The sequence below is a fragment of the Hyperoodon ampullatus genome (assembly GCF_949752795.1).
Source record: "Hyperoodon ampullatus genome assembly, chromosome: 10".
Classification (NCBI taxonomy): Eukaryota; Metazoa; Chordata; class Mammalia; order Artiodactyla; family Ziphiidae; genus Hyperoodon; species Hyperoodon ampullatus.
In genome coordinates, this window is record NC_136923.1 from 67,977,692 (window position 1) to 68,000,924 (window position 23,233).

General features: G+C 38.4%; 1 protein-coding gene across 1 annotated transcript in view; it reads right to left on the reverse strand.

Annotated features, from left to right (window-relative positions):
* Nucleotides 1–23,233, reverse strand: part of SLC26A8 (solute carrier family 26 member 8) — a gene marked incomplete at both ends in the record, with an annotated part of 65,360 nt that overhangs the window by 28,049 nt on the left and 14,078 nt on the right. Inside the window, 4 exons of the mRNA XM_079713968.1 lie at nucleotides 6,745–6,894; nucleotides 7,900–8,064; nucleotides 17,190–17,371; nucleotides 19,217–19,333. Of these exons, the coding sequence (XP_079570094.1) occupies nucleotides 6,745–6,894; nucleotides 7,900–8,064; nucleotides 17,190–17,371; nucleotides 19,217–19,333 (614 nt within the window). The remainder of the gene's footprint in view (nucleotides 1–6,744; nucleotides 6,895–7,899; nucleotides 8,065–17,189; nucleotides 17,372–19,216; nucleotides 19,334–23,233) is intronic.

A 23,233-nucleotide genomic window follows, 5' to 3' on the forward strand; every position in this document is an offset into this window, starting at 1 on the left:
TTATGGGGTGTTGTGAAAAGCTTTTCACCCGCTACACCATAGCAGCTCTCATCCTCACTCTCCTACTTTCCTCATTTCCAAGGGAAACATGGAGGTCTTTTTCCAATTCTAAACTATATCACTAATCCCTGCTATATAGTAGAAAATGTTCCCAATCACTTGACTTGACATGTGTATAAGTAGTGTATTGCAGGCTTCAATAACCTTTGAGGATAAATCAGGTCACAAAAAAGTTTAATGCCTAATCTTCAATAATTCTAAGTCTCCACCTACATTTGTTGCTGGACCTCAGTCTATTTCTCCACTTCACTTCATGGTGCATCCTAATTATTTATAGCATTCCCCAAAGGAGTGTCTTAACTGTGGCTCACAAACCAATCTGTCAGCCATAGTCAACCCACAGCATCCTCTATATTCTTACTCCTCTCCTTTCCTAATAACCCAGGTTAATGTTATTGCCTTTGAGGTTGCTTAAAGGAAAATCACTATGATCCCTGCTGCTGATGTCTCTTAAAAGAGGGTTGATTTGTGATAACATGGATGGACCTTGAGGGCATTATGCTAAGTGAAATAAGCTAGACAGAGAAAGACAAATACTGCATGGTATCACTTATACATGGAATCTAAAACAAAAACAGAAACAAAAAACAAAACAGTCACGCTCATAGAAACAGAGAGTAGAAAAGCGGTTGCCAGGGACTGAGGGATGGGGGAATTGAGAAAGGTTGGTAAAACAGTGCAAACTTTCATCTACAAGATGAATAAGGTCTGAGGATCTAATGTAAAACATGGTGACTATAGTTGATAACATTTTATTATATACTTAAAAATTGCCAAGAGAGTAGAACTTAAATGTTCTCACCCAAAAAAAAAAAAAAAAAAAAAGATAAATGTATGGGGTGTGGATGTGTTAATTAACTAGATGGGGGAAATCCTTTCACAATGTATATCTGTATCAAATCACCATGATGCACACTTTAAATATCTTATAATTTTATACCTGAATAAAGCTGGAATCAAAGAGAGACACAGAAACAGAGATAGAAACAGAGAGAGTGCGCTGATGCCTGCGTCACAGATGCCATCTGCTGGTGACTCCAAAGCCTCAGCTTCCTAAGAAGCCAGAGCTGTACTTGGTTCCAAGAGAAGGAGAGGTTGCCTCTGACTCCACTCCCCAAACTCCATATGCACATTGTCCCCTGGGTTCTAGGGCCCCACTATTTGTATACAGTGTTTTGAAAGGTCTTTTGTAAAAGCAGCCATTCAGCTTTTGGCCTTTATGAATTGATAGCTTTTTAACTACTCCAAGGAAGAAAGGATATGCACCTCCACAAGAAGTAGACAACAGTTATGAGACAGAGCTTGGTCTCAGTTTCCAAAGCAATTCCTATACTCTTTCAATCATGAAGAGTATGGACCTGGATTAGTTAGGATAGAATATGTTATACTGTGGCAATATACAAACCGTAAGATCTTAGTTTCCTAGCACTTGAAAGTTATTTTTTTACCCACACAAAGTCCACTGTGGGTCAGTGTCTCTTCAGGGCAGCTTCTTTGCAAATAGTGCCTTGGGGATCCAGGCTAATTCTACCTGGAGACTCTATCACCTCAACATATAGCCCCTATGATTACTACAGCAGGGCAAGAAGGAACATTGGAAACTCATGCCTATTTGCCTGTGCTTTGGCCCCAAAGTTGCATGGTCTCGCCTAATTACAAGGGCAGCTGGGAAATATAGGGGAGCACATGGTGAACTTTAATTATCTCTATCACAGAACACTTCTTAAAGGGAAAATAATGCTCAAGGACACCCAAAGATTTATTGATCCTTGTAAAAGAAATGCTGACTCCAAAAACCTGAGCTTTATTTATAAAAATCTCTTTAGTATTGTAAAAATGTTAACTGCAAAAGATAAATTTTATCAGATTTCTTTTTCTTTTTCTTTTTTGGCCGTGCCACGCGGCTTGTGGGATCTTAGTTCCCTGGACCAGGGATTGAACCCACGCCCTCCTCAGTGAAAGTGTGGAGTCCTAACCAGTGGACCACCAGGGAATTCTCCCAGATTTCCTAAAACTAACAAGAAATGTTATCTTTAGACAACATTTTAAAATATTCTCGAAAAGAAAGAAAACAATCACATTTATTTAGTTTAACATTTCCCCTGATCTAAAGATAAAGATGTTAAAAAAACCTAGGACATATACATGAACACACACCTTCCCCAGCAGCCCCACCTCCCCGAACCCAGCTCTGCCACTGAATGACATGGATTAGTTTTCATTTAACATCTCATCTCCCTCAATTTCTTTACTGTAGCATAGGGAGAATGAAAGGAGGCTGAATAACAGTGTGGTTGCTGCTATATTAAAATAGAAATGAAACCTCTACATAAAAGAATACAGAAATTCATCAACACTGAGCATAGGCCTGTCATGTATTTGTTTGAAAGAGGAAAGGTGAGAATAACTGAAAGTACAGGAATATCAATTGTAGTTGACTTTGGATAGTGCAGCTATAGGAATTTCTTTTCCTCCTTCCTTTTTTTTCTTTCTGTTTTTCAAAATTGCTAGAATTCCCTGGCGGTCCAGTGGTTAGGACTCCATGCTTCCATTGCTGGGGGCCTGCGTTTGATTCCTGGTCAGGGAACTAAGATCCCACAAGCCACGTGGCATGGCCAAACAAAAAATTGCTAGAATGAGCCTGTATTACTGTCATAATGGAAAAAAAAAAACCCAATTTTTCAAATAGTATGAAAAAGAGGCAGTAGATAAAAGTCCTTTGAAAAATAAGCATGTTTAAAAAATATAAGCTAACTAAATGTATGTGTTCAGTTTTGTCACAATTCAACATACATTTTAAAAATATTATTTTTACAACTCTCCTATGAACATTTCCCTTCTGAGGTTACTTACTTTAAATTTAATTTAAAAAAATACGTACTTTAAATGATCTGAACCATGAGTTTGGAGTATCAAAACACTTACCAGAAACATCCCACTTACACCAAAAGATAGATCATCCAGACAGAAAATTAATAAGGAAACACAAGCCTTAAATGGCACATTAGACCAGACGGACTTAACTGATATTTATAGGACATTCCATCCAAAAGCAGCAGAATACACTTTCTTCTCAAGTGTACATGGAACATTCTCTAGGATAGATCACATCTTGGGTCACAAATCAAGACTCAGTAAATTTAAGAAAATTGAAATCATATCAACCATCTTTTCCAACCACAACACTATGAGATTAGAAATCAATTATGGAAAAAAAAACTGTAAGGAACACAAACACATGGAGGCTAAACAATATGCTACTAAATAACCAATGGATCATGGAAGAAATCAAAGAGGAAATCAAAAAATACCTAGAAAAAAATGACAATGAAAACACGATGACCCAAAACATATGGGATGCAGCAAAAGAAATTCTAAGAGGGAAGTTTATAGTAATAAAATCCTACCTCAAGAAACAAGAAAAATCTCAAATAAACAACCCAACCTTACACCTAAAGCAACTAGAAAAAGAAGAACAAACAAAACCCAAAGTTAGTAGAAGGAAAGAAATCATAAAGATCGGAGCAGAAAGAAATGAAATAGAAATGAAGAAAACAATAGCAAAGATCAATGAAACTAAAAGCTGGTTCTTTGAGAAGATAAACAAAATTGATAAGCCTTTAGCCAGACTCAACAAGAAAAAATAGGGAGAGGACTCAAATCAATAAAAATTAGAAATGAAAAAGGAAAAGTAACAACTGACACTGCAGAAATACAAAGGATCATAAGAGACCACTACAAGCAACTCTATGCCAATAAAATGGACAACTTGGAAGAAATGGACAAATTCTTAGAAAGGTACAACCTTCCAAGACTGAACCAGGAAGAAATAGAAAATATGAACAGACCAATCACAAGGAATGAAATTGAAACTGTGATTAAAAATCTTCCAACAAATAAAAGTCCAGGACCAGATGGCTTCACAGGTGAATTCTATCAAGCATTTAGAGAAAAGCTAACACCTATCCTTCTCAAACTTTTCCAAAAAATTGTAGAGGGAGGAACACTCCCAAGCTCATTCTATGAGGCCATCATCACCCTGATACCAAAACCAGACAAAGATATCACAAAAAAAGAAAACTACAGGCCAATATCACTGATGAACATAGATGCAAAAATCTTCAACAAAATACAAGCAAACAGAATCCAACAACACATTAAAAGGATCATACACCATGATCAAGTCAGATTTATTCGAGGGATGTAAGGATTCTTCAATATACACAAATCAATCAATGTGGTACACCACATTAACAAACTGAAGAATAAAATCCATATGATCATCTCAATAGATGCAGAAGAAGCTTTTGACAAAATTCAACACCCATTTATGATAAAAACTCTCCAGAAAGTGGGCATAGAGGGAACCTACCTCAACATAATAAAGGCCATGTATGACAAGTGCACAGCTAACATCACTCTCAATGGTGAAAAACTGAAAGCATTTCCTCTAAGATCGGGAACAAGACAAGGATGTCCACTCTCGCCACTATTATTCAACATAGTGTTGGAAGTCCTGGCCATGGCAATCAGAGAAAAAAAAGAAATAAAAGGAATCCAAATTGGAAAAGAAGAAGTAAAACTGTCACTGTTTGCAGATGACTTGATACTATACACAGCAAATCCTCAAGAGGTCACCAGAAAACTACTAGAACTTATCAGTGAATCTGGTAAAGTTGCAGGATACAAAATCAATACACAGAAATCTCTTGCATTCCTATATACTAACAATGAAAGATCAGAAAGAGAAATTAAGGAAACAATCCCATTTACCACCACAACAAAAAGAATAATACCTAGGAATAAACCTACCTAAGGAGACAAAAGACCTGTACTCAGAAAACTATAGGATACTGATTAAAGAAATCAAAGACAATACAAATGGATGGAGAAACATACCATGTTCTTGGATTGGAAGGATCAATATTGTGAAAATGACTATACTACCCAAAGCAATCTACACGTTCAATGCAATCCCTATCAAATTACCAATGGCAATTTTCCAGAATTAGAACAAAAATTTTTACAATTTGTATGGAAACACTAAAGACCCCAAATAGCCAAAGCAATCTTGAGGGAAAAAAACGGAGCTGGAGGAACCAGACTCTCTGACTTCAGACTATACTACAAAGCTACAGTAATCAAGACAATATGGTACTGGCACAAAAACAGAAATATAGATCAATGGAACAGGATAGAAAGCCCAGAGATAAACCCACGCACCTTCAGTCACCTAATCTATGACAAAGGAGGCAAGAATATACAATGGAAAAAAGACAGTCTCTTCAATAAGTGGTGCTGGGAAAACTGGACAGCTATATGTAAAAGAATGACATTACCCTAACACCATACACAAAAATAAACTCAAAATGGATCAAAGACCTAAATGTAAGGCTGGACATTATAAAACTCTTAGAGGAAAATATAAGCAGAACACTCTTTGACATATTTGTCAAATGTCAAAACACAATTTGACATAAATTGCTGCAAGATTTTTTGACCCACCTCCTAGAGTAATGAAAATAAAACCAAAAATAAACAAATGGGACCTAATGAAACTTAAAAGCTTTTGCACAGAAAAGGAAACGATAAACAAAACAAAAAGACAACCAAGAGGATGGGAGAAAATATTTGCAAACAAAGCAACCATCAAGGGATTAATCTCCAAAATATACAAACAGCTCATGCAGCTCAATATCAAAAAAAACAAACAACTCAATGAAAAGATGGGCAGAAGACCTATATAGACATTTCTCCAAAGAAGACATACAGATGGCCAACAAACACATGAAAACATGCTCAACATCACTGATCGTTAGAGAAATGCAAATCAAAACTACAGTGAGGTATCACCTCACACTGGTCAGAATGGCCATCATCAAAAAATCTACAAATGATAAATGCTGGAGAGGATGTGGAGAAAAGGGAACCCTCCTACACTGTTGGTGGGAATGTAAACTGGTACAACCACTATGGAGAACAGTATGGAGGTTCCTCAAAAAACTAAAAATAGAATTACCATATGATCCAGCAATCCCACTCCTGGGCATATACCCTGAGAAAACCATAATTCAAAAAGATACATGTACCCCAATGATCATTGCAGCACTATTTACAATAGGCAGGATGTGGAAGCAACCTAAATGTCCATCCACAGAGGAATGGATAAAGAAGATGTGGTACCTATATACAATGGAATATTACTCAGCCATAAAAAGGAATGAAATAGTGCCATTTGCAGAGACGTGGATAAACCTAGAGATTATCATACTAAGGGAAATAAATCAGAAAGAGAAAAACAAATATGGTATATTAACACATATGTGGAATCTAGAAAAATGGTACAGATGAACCAGTTTTCAAAGCAGAAATAGACACAGATGTAGAGAACAAACTTATGGATACCAACGGGGGAAGGGGGTGGGATGAATTGGGAGGTTGGGATTGACTTATATACACTACTATGTATAAAATAGACAACTAATGAAAATTTACTGTATAGCACAGGGAACTCTACTCAGTGCTCTGTGGTGACCTAAATGGGAAGGAAATCTAAAAAAGAGGGGATATATGTATATGTATAACTGATTCACTTTGCTGTACAGCAGAAACTAACACAACATTGTAAAGCAGCTATACTCCAATAAAAAGCAAAACAAAACAAAACAAAATGAAAACACCTACCAGAAAAATTTCCATGGGAAACTTGATGGGGTACTGATTGTAGGAAATTCTGATACTTTTGTTGATTCTCAGAGCAGCAATAGCAGTTAGAAATAGTAAGATGCTGGTGGAATTAGCTTTGGGGAGACCTATACAGTAGTTAATTATGTTCTGAAAGAAAACAAAATTACAGAGGCTTAGAAAGGGATGTAATAATTGTCTAAATCTAGAAAATGACGCTCTTTCTAAATTAGTTCAAAAGGAAGTCCCTAGGCAGTGTTGCTGGGCACAGAGGTCTTTATGAGCATTACTAGAACAGTGAGAGCAAGTAGGTGGATACATATTTTTTTAATTGAAAACAATATATTAAAAGACTATAATGTCCAGTAAGAAGATAATACACTGTCTTTTTTTTTTTTTAAATTTATTTTATTTATTTATTTTTGGCTGCATTGGGTCTTCGTTGCTGTGCGTGGGCTTTCCCTAGTTGTGGATAGTGGTGGCTACTCTAGTTGCGGAGCACGGGCTCTAGGCATGTGGGCTTCAGTAGTTGTAGCTCGCGGGCTCTAGAACGCAGGCTCAGTAGCTGTGGCGCAGGGGCTTAGTTCCTCTGCGGCATGTGGGATCTCCCCGGACCAGGGCTTGAACTCGTGTCCCCTGCATTGGCAGGCGGACTCTTAACCACTGCACCACCAGGGAAGCCCGATAATATACTTTCTATGTTTCAGTGTAGTGGAAAGGACCCAGGAGTTCTGTTTATTAGCCTATTCTTTATCAATTTTCCCAGACCATGTATGTTTAGCTTGGCTCCTAGGCCATTCTTGCATTCAGGGACTACTTTGCATTTTATATTCTGTATATATTATATTTTAGGATATATGTCTTTCAGGAGGCATGTAACGGGAAGAAGTATGATAATACAGTATCTCAAAGACCAAATTTTAATATAAATCATGTTGGTTTAAAAGGCTGGGGTGAAATGGTTAATGCAACTAGGAACATGGTCCAACTGGCACCTGCAGTTAATCAAGACTGTAAATCTAGAAGAGGTGAAATTATTTCTAGGACTCTCTTGACCCAGCTGCCTATGCAGGAGTCTATCCATTCGGGTCTACTTCTTTTTGGAGGCAAGGGGAGGGGCAATTGTAAGTCTAGGTGAGGGTAGAAATTACTCACATAGAAGAAGGAGATGGGACCAGAATGGAAACTAATCATAATCCCGAAGATGCAGGTCAACTGGGACAGCATAATGTGTAGTGCCGTGGCAGCCAGGTAAGCACTGATTGCAGCCTCCGGAATATAAGTGATAATGAAGCCAAAACCTAACATGCCCATTGATAGCTGTAGGGGGTTCAGATGGAAAAGAAAACCAGAGTGAGGAGGAATGTCATCAAACCAGCAATGTCACCAATTAGGCAGACTCCAGAGGGGTTCCAACAAAAAAGTTAAGTTAGGCCCCTTTGATAACTCTTGTTCCTCTTTCCCTAATCAGCTGAAATTGATGAGCTAAGGTAGGTCCTTGGTGTTTATTCAGAGGTTTCCTACAGACATAAGACCACACTCCTTTCTTCACGAGTTCATAAGCTTAAGTTCTTACTCTAGAATCTACTGACCTTGTTGATGTGGGGTTAACAGTGACAAAGTGATCAGAACAAGACCTTGCCTTTTCAAAGCCCTTTTCACTAGAAGCTTTGATAGCCCTCTTCATGAGAGGTTAATATCCCTGTGAGGAATGCAGCTTTTCGCAAAGAAAAACATTAAAACAAACTGGGTTCCAGCTTAAACTTTTTGGCCTTTGACATTTATCTTTACAAAGAATGATTAAACTGAATTTATATCTTCAGGATTATATATAAATACATGTATGATATAGCATTTTACATGTACACATGCATATATATGTAAATATATTTTTTAAATGTTTTTTAATAAACAAGCAAAGCATCTAAAAGGATAGATGCCAAACTATTAACAGAAGTTACCTTTGGAGAATGGGGTTAAAAGTTTGGGGCAATATTTGTAATTTATACACTTTTTTATTATTTGAGATTTTTTGCAATATACATGTTCATCTTTTATAATTAAAAAAATTGTAAAATTATGGATGGGGGTGAGCCCCAACCCTCTTAAGAGGGTAGGTTAAGAAAAATGACACAGCCCAATGAAGAAGATGGGGAAAGAAAAACAAAAGTCATGAAGTCTTCTATTGTCACTGCTTCATCTTCCACTGCAGTAGGAACCCTCAGAAAACAAACTTGGAAGAATAAATCTATTAGCTTTAAAAGCTTTTTGTTTCAAAGCTTTCAGTTAGCTGGGCAGTTTGTCTCCCTTAATGTCCTGTCATTACTGCCCAATATGCTCCTTTACTCTAGTCAGGCCAATCTGCTTCCTGTCATTTGTGTGACTGGCTGATTTTTACTTCTGTGCTTATGTCCAAACCCCTCTGCCATCTCTTTGCCAATCCATGTTTATCATCTCTTTCAAAAGTTCAATGAAACTTCTCTTCTTCAGGAGGTGTGGTGCAAACAGCATGATTCCTGGGGATGGAGAACTTGGCTTCAATGCTGGCTCTACCACTCACAGCCTGAGTGAGTTTGGGCAAGTTTATTAAACTCTCCGAACCTCAGTCTCCTCACCTATAGAATGAATAATACCCAACACGCAGTGTTTTGTATGGATTACACTACATAATTCACATAAAACACTTAGCTCAAATCTGAAAATAGTGACAGATGCAAATATGTACCATTCTTTCTTCATGCCATCCCTTCCTTCCACCTTTTAAATGGCAAATATCTATAATTAACCATAGAACTCTTCCTTACCCAGCTGTGATGTGGCATCAGAATCTGGTGTTAATGTAATTTTCTAGGCATCAATTGTCAGTCAGAATTGGTCTGTGACGTGAAACCTATCTGCCATCCTTATTGAAAACAAGTACAGACAGTTCCCAAATTACAATGGTTCTAACATTTTTTTCAACTTTACAATGGTGCAAAAGCATATGCATTCAGTAGAAACCGTACTTTGAATTTTGATTTTTTTTTTTTCTGGGCTAGCCATATGCAGTATGATACTCTGTCGTAATGCTGGGCAGTGGCAGTGAGCGACAGCTCCCTGTCAGCCAAACAATCATGAGGGTAAACAATTGATACACTTATAACTCTTCTGTACTCAGACAGCCATTCTGTTTTTCACCTTTAGTACAGTATTCAACAAATTACATGAGATATTCAATATTTTATTATAAAATAGATAATGTGTTAGATGATTTTGCCCAAGTGTAGTCTAATGTAAGTGTTCTGAGCACGTTTAAGGCAGGCCAGGCTAAGCTATGATGTTTGGTAGGCTAGGTGTATTAAATGTATTTTCGACTTACAGTATTTTCAACTTACCATGGGTTTATCAGTATGTAACCCCATCATAAACTGAGGAAGTTCTGTACTAAATGTTTGGTGAATGAAGGAAAGGCTCAATAAATGGTTGTTTCCTTCCCAGACAACTTCATCCCAGCTAAAATTTATCCCTTCACTTCACATTCTTTTTTTTTTTTTTGGCCACACTGCGCATCATGTGGTATCTTAATTCCCCAACCAGAGATTGAACCCATGCCCTCTGCAGTGGAAGCGTGGACTCTTAACCAATGGACTGCCAGGGAAGTCCCCACTTCATATTCTTTTGACAACAAACTCTTCACTTTTATTAACACTAGTTTGCACTTTAAGGTTATCTAGTGCACAGATTCTAGAGGTAGACAAACTGAGCCTGAATCCCAGTTTGGAATCGTACTGGTTATGTGACCTTGGGCAATTCACTTAACCTCTTTCTACATTTATTTCTTTAAAATAAGTACCAGAATAATACCTACCCTCATACAGGGGGCTGTTGTGAGGATCAAATGAGATAAAACATGTAAAGTGCTTTGAATATTGACAGCACATAGCAATAAATGTTAGATATTAGTATCTAGTTCAGACTTCTTTTTTTAAATTTAAACTTTTTATTTTAAATAATTGTAGATTGACATGAAATTGTAAAAAAGCAACACACAGAGATCCGGTTTACCCAGTTACCCCAATGATAACATCCTGCACAACTATAGTATTGATACAATGCCACAATTAGGATACTGACATCAATACAACCAAGTTACAAAATAATTCCATCAGCACAAAGATCCCTCTTGTTGTCCTTTAATAGCCTCTCACCTCTCATCTCTACCTCCAATCTCCATCCTCTGACCTCTACCCATCTTTAATCCCTGGCAACAACTAATCTATTCTCCATTTCTATAATTTTATCACTTCAAGAATTTTACATAAATGGAATCATCAGTATGTAAACTTTCCAATTTCATTCATTTTTGCTCTTTATTATTTCCTTCCTTCTGCTTATTTTGGGTTTAATTTGCTCTTATTTTTCTAGGTTTTGAAGAGGGAGCTTGTATTATTAATTTGAGACATTTTCTTTATTCTACTGTATGCATTTTAGTGCTATAAATTTCCTTTTCAGCACTGCTTTAGCTGTGTTCCAAAAATTTTAGTATGTTTTATTTTCATTTACTTCAAGGTATTTTTCTTTTAAGATTTAATTTTATTTATTTTTGGCTGTGTTGGGTCTTCATTGCTGCGCGCGGGCTTTCTCTAGTTGTGGCGAGTGGGGGCTATTCTTCATTGTGGTGCGCGGGTTTCTCATTGTGGTGGCTTTTCTTGTTACGGAGCATGGGTTCTAGGCGCGTGGGCTTCAGTAGTTGCAGCACGTGGGCTCAGTAGTTGTGGCTCGTCAGCCCTAGAGCACAGGCTCAGTAGTTGTGGCACACGGGCTTAGTTGCTCCGCAGCATGTGGGATCTTCCTGGACCAGGGATTGAACCCGTGTCCCCTGCATTGGCAGGCAGATTCTCATCCACTGCGCCACCAGGGAAGTCCCTACTTCAATGTATTTTTTAAAAACTTCCCTTGAGATTTCCTACCTGACTTATGGATTATTTAGAAGTATGCTGTTTAGTAGTATCCAGATATTTGGAGACTTTCCTGTTAACTTTTTGTTATTGAGTTCTAGTTTGATTCCACTGTGGTCAGAGAACATACTGTTTGATTTCAATTCTTTTAAATTTATTGAGGTTTGTTTTATAGCTCGGGATACAGTCTATCTTGCTGTATGTTCCATGGGTTGTTGAAAAGAATGTGTATTCTGCTGTTATTGGTGGGAGTATTCTGTAAATGTCTCAAATCCTATTGATGTTGTTGATATTTTGAATTTTATTATATGCTTGCTGATTTTCTGTCTAGTTGTCCAATCAAATGTTGAGCGAGGGGTGTTGAAGTCTCCAACTGTAATTGTGGATTTGTCTATTTCTCCTTTCCAGTTATATCAGTTTTTGCTTCACATATTTTGTAGCTCTGTTGTTTGGTGCATACGTATGTAGGATTGCTATGTCTTCTTGGTAGACTGATACTTTTAACATTATATAATGTCCCTCTCTACCTCTGGTAATTTTCTTAGCTCTGAAGTCTATTTTATCTGATATTAATATAGTCAATCCTGCTTTCCTTTGATTAATATTTGCATAATCTATCTTTCCATTTTTTTACTTTCAACCTGTCTATATTATTATATTTGATGTTTCTTGTAGACAGCATATTTCTAAATATGTCAGTCTCTAACTTTAATGTAAATGTCAATACGTTAGGGCTTAAGTCTGCCATTTTTCTGTTTGTTTTTTCTGTTTTTCAACTCTTTATTTTTCCTGATTTCATTGGTTACTTGAACATTTTTTAGAATTTCATTTTGATTTATCTATAGTGTTTTTGAGTGTATCTCTTTGTATAGATTTTAAGTGGTTGTCCTAGGTATTACATTATATATGCATAACGTATCACAGTCTACCAGTGTAAACATTTTACCAGTTTGAGCAAATTATAGAAACTTTACCTCCCTTTATGTTTTTTATAAAAGAATTGTTTTAAATATTTCTTCCATATGCATTTTGAGCCACATCAGACAGTGCTATAATTTTGTTTCAACCATCGAACATAATTTAGAAAACCCAAGAAGCAAGGAAAACTACCATATTTATCCATATTTTTCCTTTTCCATTGTTCTTTCTTCCTTCTTGATGTTCCAAGATGCCTTCTTTTATCATTTCCTTTCTGTTTAGAGAACTTCCATTAGCCATTCTTTTAGGGTAGGTCTTGCTGGTGACAAATTCTCTTAGTTTTGCTTCATCTGAGAACGTCTTGATATCTCCTTCATTCTTTTTTTAAAATTTATTTATTTTGGGCTCTGTTGGGTCTTCATTGCTGCATGTGGGCTTTCTCTAGTTGCAGCGAGCAGGGGCTACTCTTTGTTGCGGTGCGTGGGCTTCTCATTGCAGTGGCTTCTCTTTGTTGTGGAGCATGGGCTCTAGACATGCAGGCTTCAGTAGTTGTGGAATGTGGGCTCAGTAGTTGTGGCTCACAGGCTCTAGAGCGCAGGCTCAGTAGCTGTGATGCATGGGCTTAGTTGCTCTGCAGCATGTGGGATCTTGCCGGACCAGGGCTCAAACCTGTGTCCCCTGTATTGGCAGGCGGATTCTTAACCACTGCACCACCAGGGAAATCCCTCTCCTTCATTCTTGAAGGATATTTTCACTGAGGCTGTGATTTTGGATTGACAGTTCTTTCATAAACAAAATATACTGTGCAATTTCCTTCTGGTCTCCATGGTTTCTAACAAGAAATCTGCTGTCATTTAAATTATTTTCCCCCTGTAGGTGAAGTGTTTCTCTCACTGCTTTCAAGATTTTTTTTCATTGCTTTTAGTTTTCAGAAGTTGACTATGGGGACTTCCCTGGTGGCACAGTGGTTAAGAATCCGCCTGCCAATGCAGGGGACATGGGTTCAAGCCCTGGTCAGGGAAGATCCCACATGCCACGGAGGAACTGAGCCCATGCACCACAACTACTGAGCCTGCACTCTAGAGCTCGCAAGCCACAACTATTGAGCCCGTGCAGCACAACTGCTGAGCCCACACATCACAACTACTGAAGCCCACATGCCTAGAGCTTGTGCTCTGCAACAAGAGAAGCCACCACAATGAGAAACCCGCACACCACAATGAATAGTGACTCCCACTCGCCACAACTAGAGAAAGTTGCTGAGTGCAGCAACAAAGACCCAATGCAGCCAAAAATTAAAAAAAAAAAAAAAAAAAGAACAGGTTGACTATGATTTGTCTTGATGTGGATTTCTATGGATTTATCTTCATTGGGTTTTTCCAAGCTTCTTAAATCTGTAGGATTATATTTTTTGCCAAATTTGGGGAGTTTTCAGCTATTATTTCTTCAAATAATTCAGCCCCATCTTTTTTCTCCTCCCTTTCTGGTATGCTTATGACACAAATTTTAGAGCTTTTGTTATAGTCCCATTTGTCCCTGAGGCTCTGTTAATTTTTTTTCTGTCTATTTTCTCTCTGTAGTTCGGACTGTGTAATTTCTATTGTTCTGTCTTCAAGTTCATTGATTTTTTCCTCTGTCTCCTCCATTTTGCTGTTGAGCCCATCCTTTGAATTTTTAAATTTGGTTACTGTATTTTTCAGCTCCAAAATTTTCACTTGGTTCTTCTTTACGTCTTCTATTTACTTTTTAAGACTTTCTATTTTTTCACTTGTTTCAAGCATGTTCATAACTGGTTGCTGAAGCGTTTTTAGGATAGCTGCTTTATAATTTATGCCAGATAATTCTGATATCTCTGTCATCTCAGTGCTGGCATCTTTTTCTTCATTTCTTTCTTCATTTAAGTTGAAATGTTCTCGGTTCTTGATATGACAAGTTATTTTCAGTTTAATTGTTGACATTTTGTGTACTATGCTATAAGACTCTGGATCTTATTTAAACCTTCTGTTTTAGCCAGCTTATTTTGATAAAGTGCTTGCAGGGGAAGGGGAAGGTGCCACCTTGTTACTGCCTGGTAAGGCAGAAGTCCAGGTTCTCCTCTCAAAATCCACTGACACTTGAGGCAATAGGGACTCTTCATTTTTGCTGGGAAGGGATGGAAGTTCTGGCTCCCCACTAGGCCTCCCATCCTGGCTGGGAGAGACAGAAATGCCTTTATTTCTCCCTACATCGCCTCCATTGACACTGCTGAAGAGGGGGTTGTCATCATTAATGCTGTGTTGTGGTGAAAGACCTGACCCTTCACTAGGCTTTCTCTGACACACCCCAGCAAAGAGTAGGAAGGGTGTCTCATTACTGCCCAGTGGAGATGAAAGCCTTGACTCCCTATTTGGCCTTCTCTGACAATACCCCAGGTGGCTACCTCATTACAGCTGGGTGAGTGTGGAAGTCTGGGCTCCCTGCTTGGCCTTTGCTGGCATGAGTGGGGATGACACCACAGGTTTGTTTTTTGTTTTTTTGGTGTTTGTCTAGAGTAGAGCAGTTATTGGGTAAAAGTTTTCAGTCTTGCTAGTCTTTCCTGGTCCTGTGGTTATAAAGAGCAGACTTTTGTTGGGGCTTTTTTTTGGTCTGCCCATGTTGGCATTTTGGGTTTCTGGCTTCTTCAGCACCAAGTTTGAGATATATGAGGCAAAAAAGAAAACCCAAGGAACTCACAACTGTGTTGTTCCTTGGGTCTGAGCCAGTTTGTCTTCTTCTCTTCACCTTTCAGAGTCTTTTAACATTTGTTCTGTATATAATTTTCCAAGGTTTTTAGTTGTTCTTAGCAGGAGGAATAGGCAAAAGTACATATATTCCATCTTCCTGTAAATGGAATATCTCCTCCTTTATTACATGAAAGAAAAATGACACTCAAACAATGGGAAAGAACTTGCCAAGGCCACTTAGATAATTAATAGGTTGCTGACTTACTGCCTGTTATTTTATCTTCTCCTACAAGATTGAATATTTTAAACACAGATATTATATCTTTTTATTTTTTTAAATAAATTTATTTATTTAATTTATTTATTTTTGGCTGCACTGGGTCTTCGTTGCTGCTTGCAGGCTTTCTCTAGTTGCAGCAAGCGGGGGCTACTCTTCGTGTGGTGCGTGGGCTTCTCATTGTAGTGGCTTCTGTAGTTGTGGCACGTGGGCTCAGTAGTTGTGGTTCGCAGGCTCCAGAGCGCAGGCTCAGCAGCTGTGGCGCATGGGCCCAGCTGCTCCACGGCATGTGGGATCTTCCCGGACCAGGGCTCGAACCCACGTCGCCTGCATTGGCAGGTGGCCTCTCAATCACTGCGCCATCAGGGAAGCCTGGTATTATATCTTTAAAAAAAAAAATTTGGTCTCTATTAAAGTACAAATTTCATTTCTCTATACTTGGTGATTATAATTTATTAATGCTTACTATGTGACAGGCTCTGGGCTGAATGCTTTGCATGCATTTTCTCACTTAATCCTCACAAGAACTATGCAATATAAATATTATTATTCCCAATTTAAACATGAAGAAACTGAGGCCCACGAAGGTAAGATAACTTAAGTAAGTCACATAGCTGGTAAGTGTCAGGGCTGGGGTCAGCCTACCATAATAGCCTGCCTTTGTAGGCTTCCAGTAAGTCCTTGCATAATAAAAGATGGCCCCGGGGAAATCAGTGAAAATCAGCTATAGAGCAGGTTAGCTGAGAAGAAAGAGGAATAAAACTGAAATATGTGACTTTAGTTTAGTGGGTGACACTTCAGATGGTAGACTCTCAGAAGAAATTAAAGACACTGCCCAAAATAAGGTCTGATATTTTAATAAATCATTGATATTGTCCATTAGTTGAGTCCTGTCATTGCAGAAAAAGGATTTCAGGTCTGACTCTAATGCTCACTAACCAAAAATATAGTATGTGAGCCCATGAATGCTATTCTTCTTGAAAGAATAGAAAGAAATTTTTAAAAAGTGAAATCATGAGTAGAACTCTAGGCCACAGTCCCTGGGACCCTTCTTTAGTCTTAGAGTATCAGGGACTGATGAGAATATTGAGTATCTCATCCTAAACCAATGTGGTAGATTTCAGAGGAGGGAGAAGTTTTGTTACTGAGGAGACAGCCTATCCACAAGACCCATAAGTTTTTGAAAAATTAAATCACTTAAGTAGTGGGAAGCAGCCGCATAGCACAGGGAGATCAGCTCGGTGCTTTGTGACCGCCTGGAGGGGTGGGATAGGGAGGGTGGGAGGGAGGGAGACGCAAGAGGGAAGAGATATGGGAACATATGTATATGTATAACTGATTCACTTTGTTATAAAGCAGAAATTAACACACCATTGTAAGGCAATTATACTCCAATAAAGATGTAAAAGAAAAAAAATTTGTTGAGGGTAAATAAATAATTAAATAAATTGCGCGCGCGCGCACACACACACGCACACACACACACACACACAATCACTTAAGTTCCAGATATATCACAATGGGTAACAGGAGCAATGAAAGGAAGGGGTCCACATGCAGACCCTTTATTTATTTATTGCTTTTTCAGGGGTTCAGAGACTCAGGTCCTACCTGAATAATCCCAGTCAGCAAAGTTGTGGATGCCACCACACTCAAGGATTTGTTATAGCTCTCAAAGAAGGAGAGGTTAGAAAAGTCATCCTTGATGGAAGTTCCCAGTATTAGGTGGCCACTGTTGAATGGGTACGTCCTCAGGACATTTATCGTCAGAGCACTCACAAGGAAGAATGTACCTATGAAAGAAAACGTTTAGGCAGAAGGTGAGGTTTTAAGTCCAGGTAAACTGACAGATATTGACAAAAGCAAGGCATGGTCTGATGTTTTGCCCTTGATCTGACAAACTTTTCTTATTTGAAAGTGGCCACCAAGAAATAAGAAAGAGCAGGGAAAAGAACTCTGGCTCCATGTACTGTAACCAACTTACAAGTTTTAGATCTTGGTGGTCTAGGTATTAACCTCTTTGCATCATGGGCATATGGAATAGGATTAAAGAGAAATTGACTAGAAATGTTTATCAGGCTCAGCCACTGTGTGCGTTCTTAGAAACGGTAAAAAATGAGATGGTGGTGAAAGGATCAGAAAACAAAGCTAATCAATAATAATAAGAAGAAAAATAATACCTAACACTTATGAAGGATTTTTTAGGTGCAAAATGACATGGAGCTAAACCTATTACAAATATAATTTCATTTACTTCTACTATCAACATAAGGGAGGCAAAGGCAAATCTTACCTTTAAAGTACGTAACAGAAACAAAACTCTAGTAGCCCTTGTTATCAGTATTTGGAAATGATTGTAATGTGCTCTGGGAACTTGGAAAAATGGGAATAAAATAGTTCTCTTAGTGTTCAAATGTAAAATCAACACATAATGGATTTTAGTAAAGATATGGAATATTGTCCTTAAAAAAGGCAAAGGAGCACTCAACAGAATGGGATGGCCACTGGACTGAATATACAAACACACCTGGAGAAAAACTGACAGTCAGAATGGTCAGTGTTGGTTGCTTGGTCAGTAATACAGTCTGGAAGCTCAGAAAAAGGCACTTTACTGAGTGAATGTTGGCGATGCCCTTCTGAGACTCTCAGGGCATTTTGTGATTTGATTTCTGTATAGGTTCACCTAGGGGAAGAAATTGTGCTAATTATATGACCTTCAGCTAGTCTGGTCTCTGTAACAGTCATTTCCAATTATAAATTAGTAGATGGACTTTTGACTTAGGGAAGAAAAGTGCTTATCCTGTGGGTTTGAGTGCTTTGATTACTATGACAGCATTTTCTCAATGTAAATTAATAATCTGACATGATTACTGTTATTATTATTTTTTTATATAAATTTATTTTATTTATTGATTGATTTTTGGCCACATTGGGTCTTCATTGCTGCACGCAGGCTTTCTCTAGTTGCGGTGAACAAGGGCTACTCTTTGCTGCGGTGCACAGGCTTCTCATTGCGGTGGCTTCTCTTGTTGCGGAGCACGGGCTCTAGGCGCATGGGCTTCAGTAGTTGTGGCACACAGGCTCAGTAGTTGTGGCTTGCGGGCTCTAAAGTGCAGGCTCGGTAGTTGTGGCACACGGGCTTAGTTGCTCTGTGGCATGTGGGATCTTCCCGGACCAGAGCTTGAATCCGTGTCTCCTGCAGCAGGCGGATTCCTAACCACTGCGCCACCAGGGAAGCCCTGACATGATTATTATAAATCAGGTCCACAGATTTTGGTTATTATGGGTACAGCTGAAAAGTGGATCCAGTCTAGGAGTTTTGGCAAAATCATTTCTGGATCTTCCAGGTTGAGGATAGTCAGATTCCAACATGTGGTAATTTCACCAAGAAAAGTACCTCTTGTCCTATAATTCCTTTAATAGCTTGCTGGCCTGTTTGTCTGGTGGTGACATTAATAATATCACAAAAGAAGTGTTCAATTTCTAAAATCTGAACACTAACCCTATGGATAGAATATCCATCTTCTGCCTCCTTTCTTTCTACCTTAAACATAGCTTTAGCTTGGGTTCTTTAGCAATAAGTAAATGATTGAGATGGAGACTTCATCCACCTCCTGTGGTTCCGGCACTGAACTCACCAATGGACATTTGATGACATGATCCCCAAATTCCATAAATTACTGAAGCACAGAAAGCTGCATAAGAGACATTGAGAGGAGGAATCAGCTGCCTTGCCAGCAAACCAAACGTCAGGACTGAAAAGCAAGATACTTTAAGTAAGCAAAGGTAGTCTGGCTTTTAAAAGTCACCTGAAATAAAAACTGTAAAGAATATTTAAAATAAAAATGACCCATGTATACAGCTGACTATGGTAACAGAATCCCTTGGCATACAGCCCTTAATTAGTACTTTTTATCATCTCCTTTGATTTCTAACTTCTCTTCCTATTTTATCACAAGCTTTTACACATCAATTCTAAATCATAGGCTTAAACACCTTTCACTGTGAGGCCTTCATGCAAATCATGGAAAGCAAACATCACAACAACAAGACCTTTAATTCCAACAGCTCAGAAGAGCCCCATTCTTACCCCCAGTCTAGTACAAGAAGGCCCTAGGAATCCTCCAGGGCTGGAGAAAAAGCTGGAGAACAGGCAAGGATTGTCACACCTAACTGACGTGACTCCAAGTTGGTATGTGTTGTCTCTCTTCCATATGCCAACCACTCCAGTCTCTTCCTTCAGCTCCTTCTTCAATACTTACTTTCTTTTCTAAGAAGCACGATAAGAATTTGGAAATTGTGAGGCAAATGGATTAACATGCATGGTGTCATCCTTTGACGTCTCAAGTCCACAGCTCCTGCCCTGAGGGACTCTCTGCAATTTACATCATACCAGTATGCTCATCAGAAATCAGTTATGAGTCCGGTGAGCCAATTTATTGCCTTAAACGAGCAAGGCTTTTTTTTAATGGAAAAGTTTAAACTTATTGAAAAATAGAGTATAATGAACCCCCAAGTACCCATCACCCACTTCAACGATGGCCAACTCATGGCCAATCTTGTTTCATCAATGCCCCCATTCCTCTCCCATCCCATATTATTTTGAGGCAAATCCAAAACACTAAATCATTTCATCTGTAGATATTTTCAGTATATATCTTTTAAAAAAACACCCTCTTTTGAGTACAATACCATCATCACACCTAAGAAATTATTAATGGTTCTTTAACATCATCAAATATCCAGTCAATGTTCAAATTTCCCTGATTTCTCATATATGGTTGTATTGGTAGACCACCTCTAAGATGATCTACAATGGCTAATGGGTATTCATGCCCTTTTTTGAGCTCCACCACTAAAGCATGAAATAACTTACTTCTAATAAATAGGCTACAACAAAAATGATGTCACTTTTGAGATTAGGTTGCAAGAAGACTGTGGCTTCTGTCTTGGTTGCTCTCTGGCTCTCTCTTTCATTCAGGTCATCAGCTGCCAGAGTTGACTTCAAGGGTGTGTGACCTATGCAGTCACATAGTGCCCTGGGCTTAGAAAGCCTCCACACTTGGCTTAATGCTCTACTCTGACCATCTTGAAATTCTGGATAATTTCTGAACTAGGGACTCTGCATTTTCACCTTGCACTGGGCCCCACACATGGTCCTACCAGCAGCCGTGTTGTGAGGACACTCAAGCAGCCCATGTAGAGGCCCACATGGCGAGAAACCCAGGCCTGCCAGCAAACATGGGTGAGCCTGGAAGCTGATCCTCCAGCCTCAGTAGAGCCTTGAGATAACTGATAAGTTGACTGCCACCTCATGAGAGACCTTGAACCAGAGGTATGGTGGGTTTGGGGGTGATCTTTTAAAAAAGTTATTTGCTATTATATGTTGTGTTTTGTTTTGTTGATGTTGTTGTTGTTGTGCTTTCTTTTACAATCTTTGTGTTTATATCAAATTAGGTCTTCACATTAGTAGATATGTCTCTTGAGTCTTTTGTAATTTATAGGTTCCTCTTCCACATATTTTCCCTAAGCAAGCCTCAGTTGACTGCAAGTAACAGAAAACCTGCTCAAATCAGCTTGAGCAAAAGAGAAGAATTTTTTTTGACTGCACCGCCCAGCTTGAGGGATCTTAGTTCCTCAACCCAGTCTTGACCCCGGGCCCTGGCAGTGAAAGCACTGAGTCCTAACCACTGGACCACCAAGGAATTCCCAAAATAGGAAATTTATTAAAAGAGGACAAAGGTCAGTTGGGCCTCATCAGAGACTGGAAACAGAACTAAAAAGCCATCAGGATCCAGGCAGCTATTTCTCCATTCTCTTTGTCTCCAGGCTTACATAGTCTCCTGTCTTTGTTAACAGTTTTGGGGCCATTATGAACAATAATGCTATGAATATTCTTGTACATGATTCCAGGTGCACAGATGTATAAATTCCTCAAGATGATATACCCTGAAGCATAACTGCTGGGGCATTTACCAGAATATGCTAAACTGTTTTCCAAATGGTTGTACAATTTACATTCCCACCAACACCGTATGACAATTCCCATTATCTACATCTGTAATAGCACATGATACTGTCAGAATTGTTATTTTAGTGTGTATGAGTCAGTTAATTTCCACTTCTACTTCATTGATTACCAATAATGTTGATCAATTTTACTTAGCAGTTCCTTACAGATATGTAGGAATATATATATTATAGATTTAAGTCCTTTGTTGGGTATTCTATGGTTTGCTTTTCAACCTTCATCATGTCTTTGAATAAACAGAAGTTCTTAAGTTTTATTTAATTCAACTTAACAGTCATTTCCTTTTAGGCTAGTGCTTTTTGTGTCTTGTTTAAGAAACATTTTCTACCTCACGACCATGAAGATATTCTCCTATTTTATTCCAAAAACATCTTTACAGTTTTATCTTTCATATTTGGGTCTTTAATCTAAAAGGAACAGATTTTTGTGTATGCTGTGAGGTAGAGGTCTACAAATTGATTTTTTTCATATAAGTATTCAATTGTTTCACATCATTTTTAAAGTCTGTTTCTTTTTTTTTTTTTTGAAAGGTAAAAATTCATATTTAATTTTGAACTTAATGTGTTTTATGGATTTTACACCTTTAATAGGATACACTGTGCTGTGCTGTGCTGCTGCACAGCAGCAACAATCATTTTGAAGATTTACTGTAGACCGTGTATCTTTCTAACATTTTTTTAAATGATTTTTTTTTATTAGTTTCTGCTTTATAACAAAGTGAATCAGTCATACATATACATCTGTTCCCACATCCCTTCCCTCATGCATCTCCCTCCCTCCCACCCTCCCCATCCCACCCCTCCAGGCGGTTACAAAGCACCGAGCTGATCTCCCTGTGCTCTGCGGCTGCTTCCCACTATCTATCTACCTTATGTTTGGTAGTGTATATATGTCCATGCCTCTCTTTAGCTTTGTCACAGCTTACCCTTCCCCCTCCCCATATCCTCAAGTCCATTCTCAAGTAGGTCTGTGTCTTTATTCCCGTTTTACCCCTAGGTTCTTCATGACATTTTTTTTTAATTCCATATATATGTGTTAGCATACGGTATTTGTCTTTCTCTTTCTGACTTACTGCACTCTGTATGACAGACTCTAGGTCTATCCACCTCATTACAAATAGCTCAGTTTCGTTTCTTTTTATGGCTGAGTAATATTCCATTGTATATATGTGCCACATCTTCTTTATCCATTCATCCGATGATGGACACTTAGGTTGTTTCCATCTCCGGGCTATTGTGAATAGAGCTGCAATGAACATTTTGGTACATGTCTCTTTTTGAATTATGGTTTTCTCAGGGTATATGCCTAGTAGTGGGATTGCTGGGTCATATGGTAGTTCTATTTTTAGTTTTTTAAGGAACCTCCATACTGTTCTCCATAGTGGCTGTACCAATTCACATTTCCACCAGCAGTGCAAGAGTGTTCCCTTTTCTCCACACCCTCTCCAGCATTTATTGTTTCTAGATTTCTTGATGATGGCCATTCTGACTGGTGTGAGATGATATCTCATTGTAGTTTTGATTTGCATTTCTCTAATGATTAATGATGTTGAGCATTCTTTCATGTGTTTGTTGGCAGTCTGTATATCTTCTTTGGAGAAATGCCTATTTAAGTCTTCTGCCCA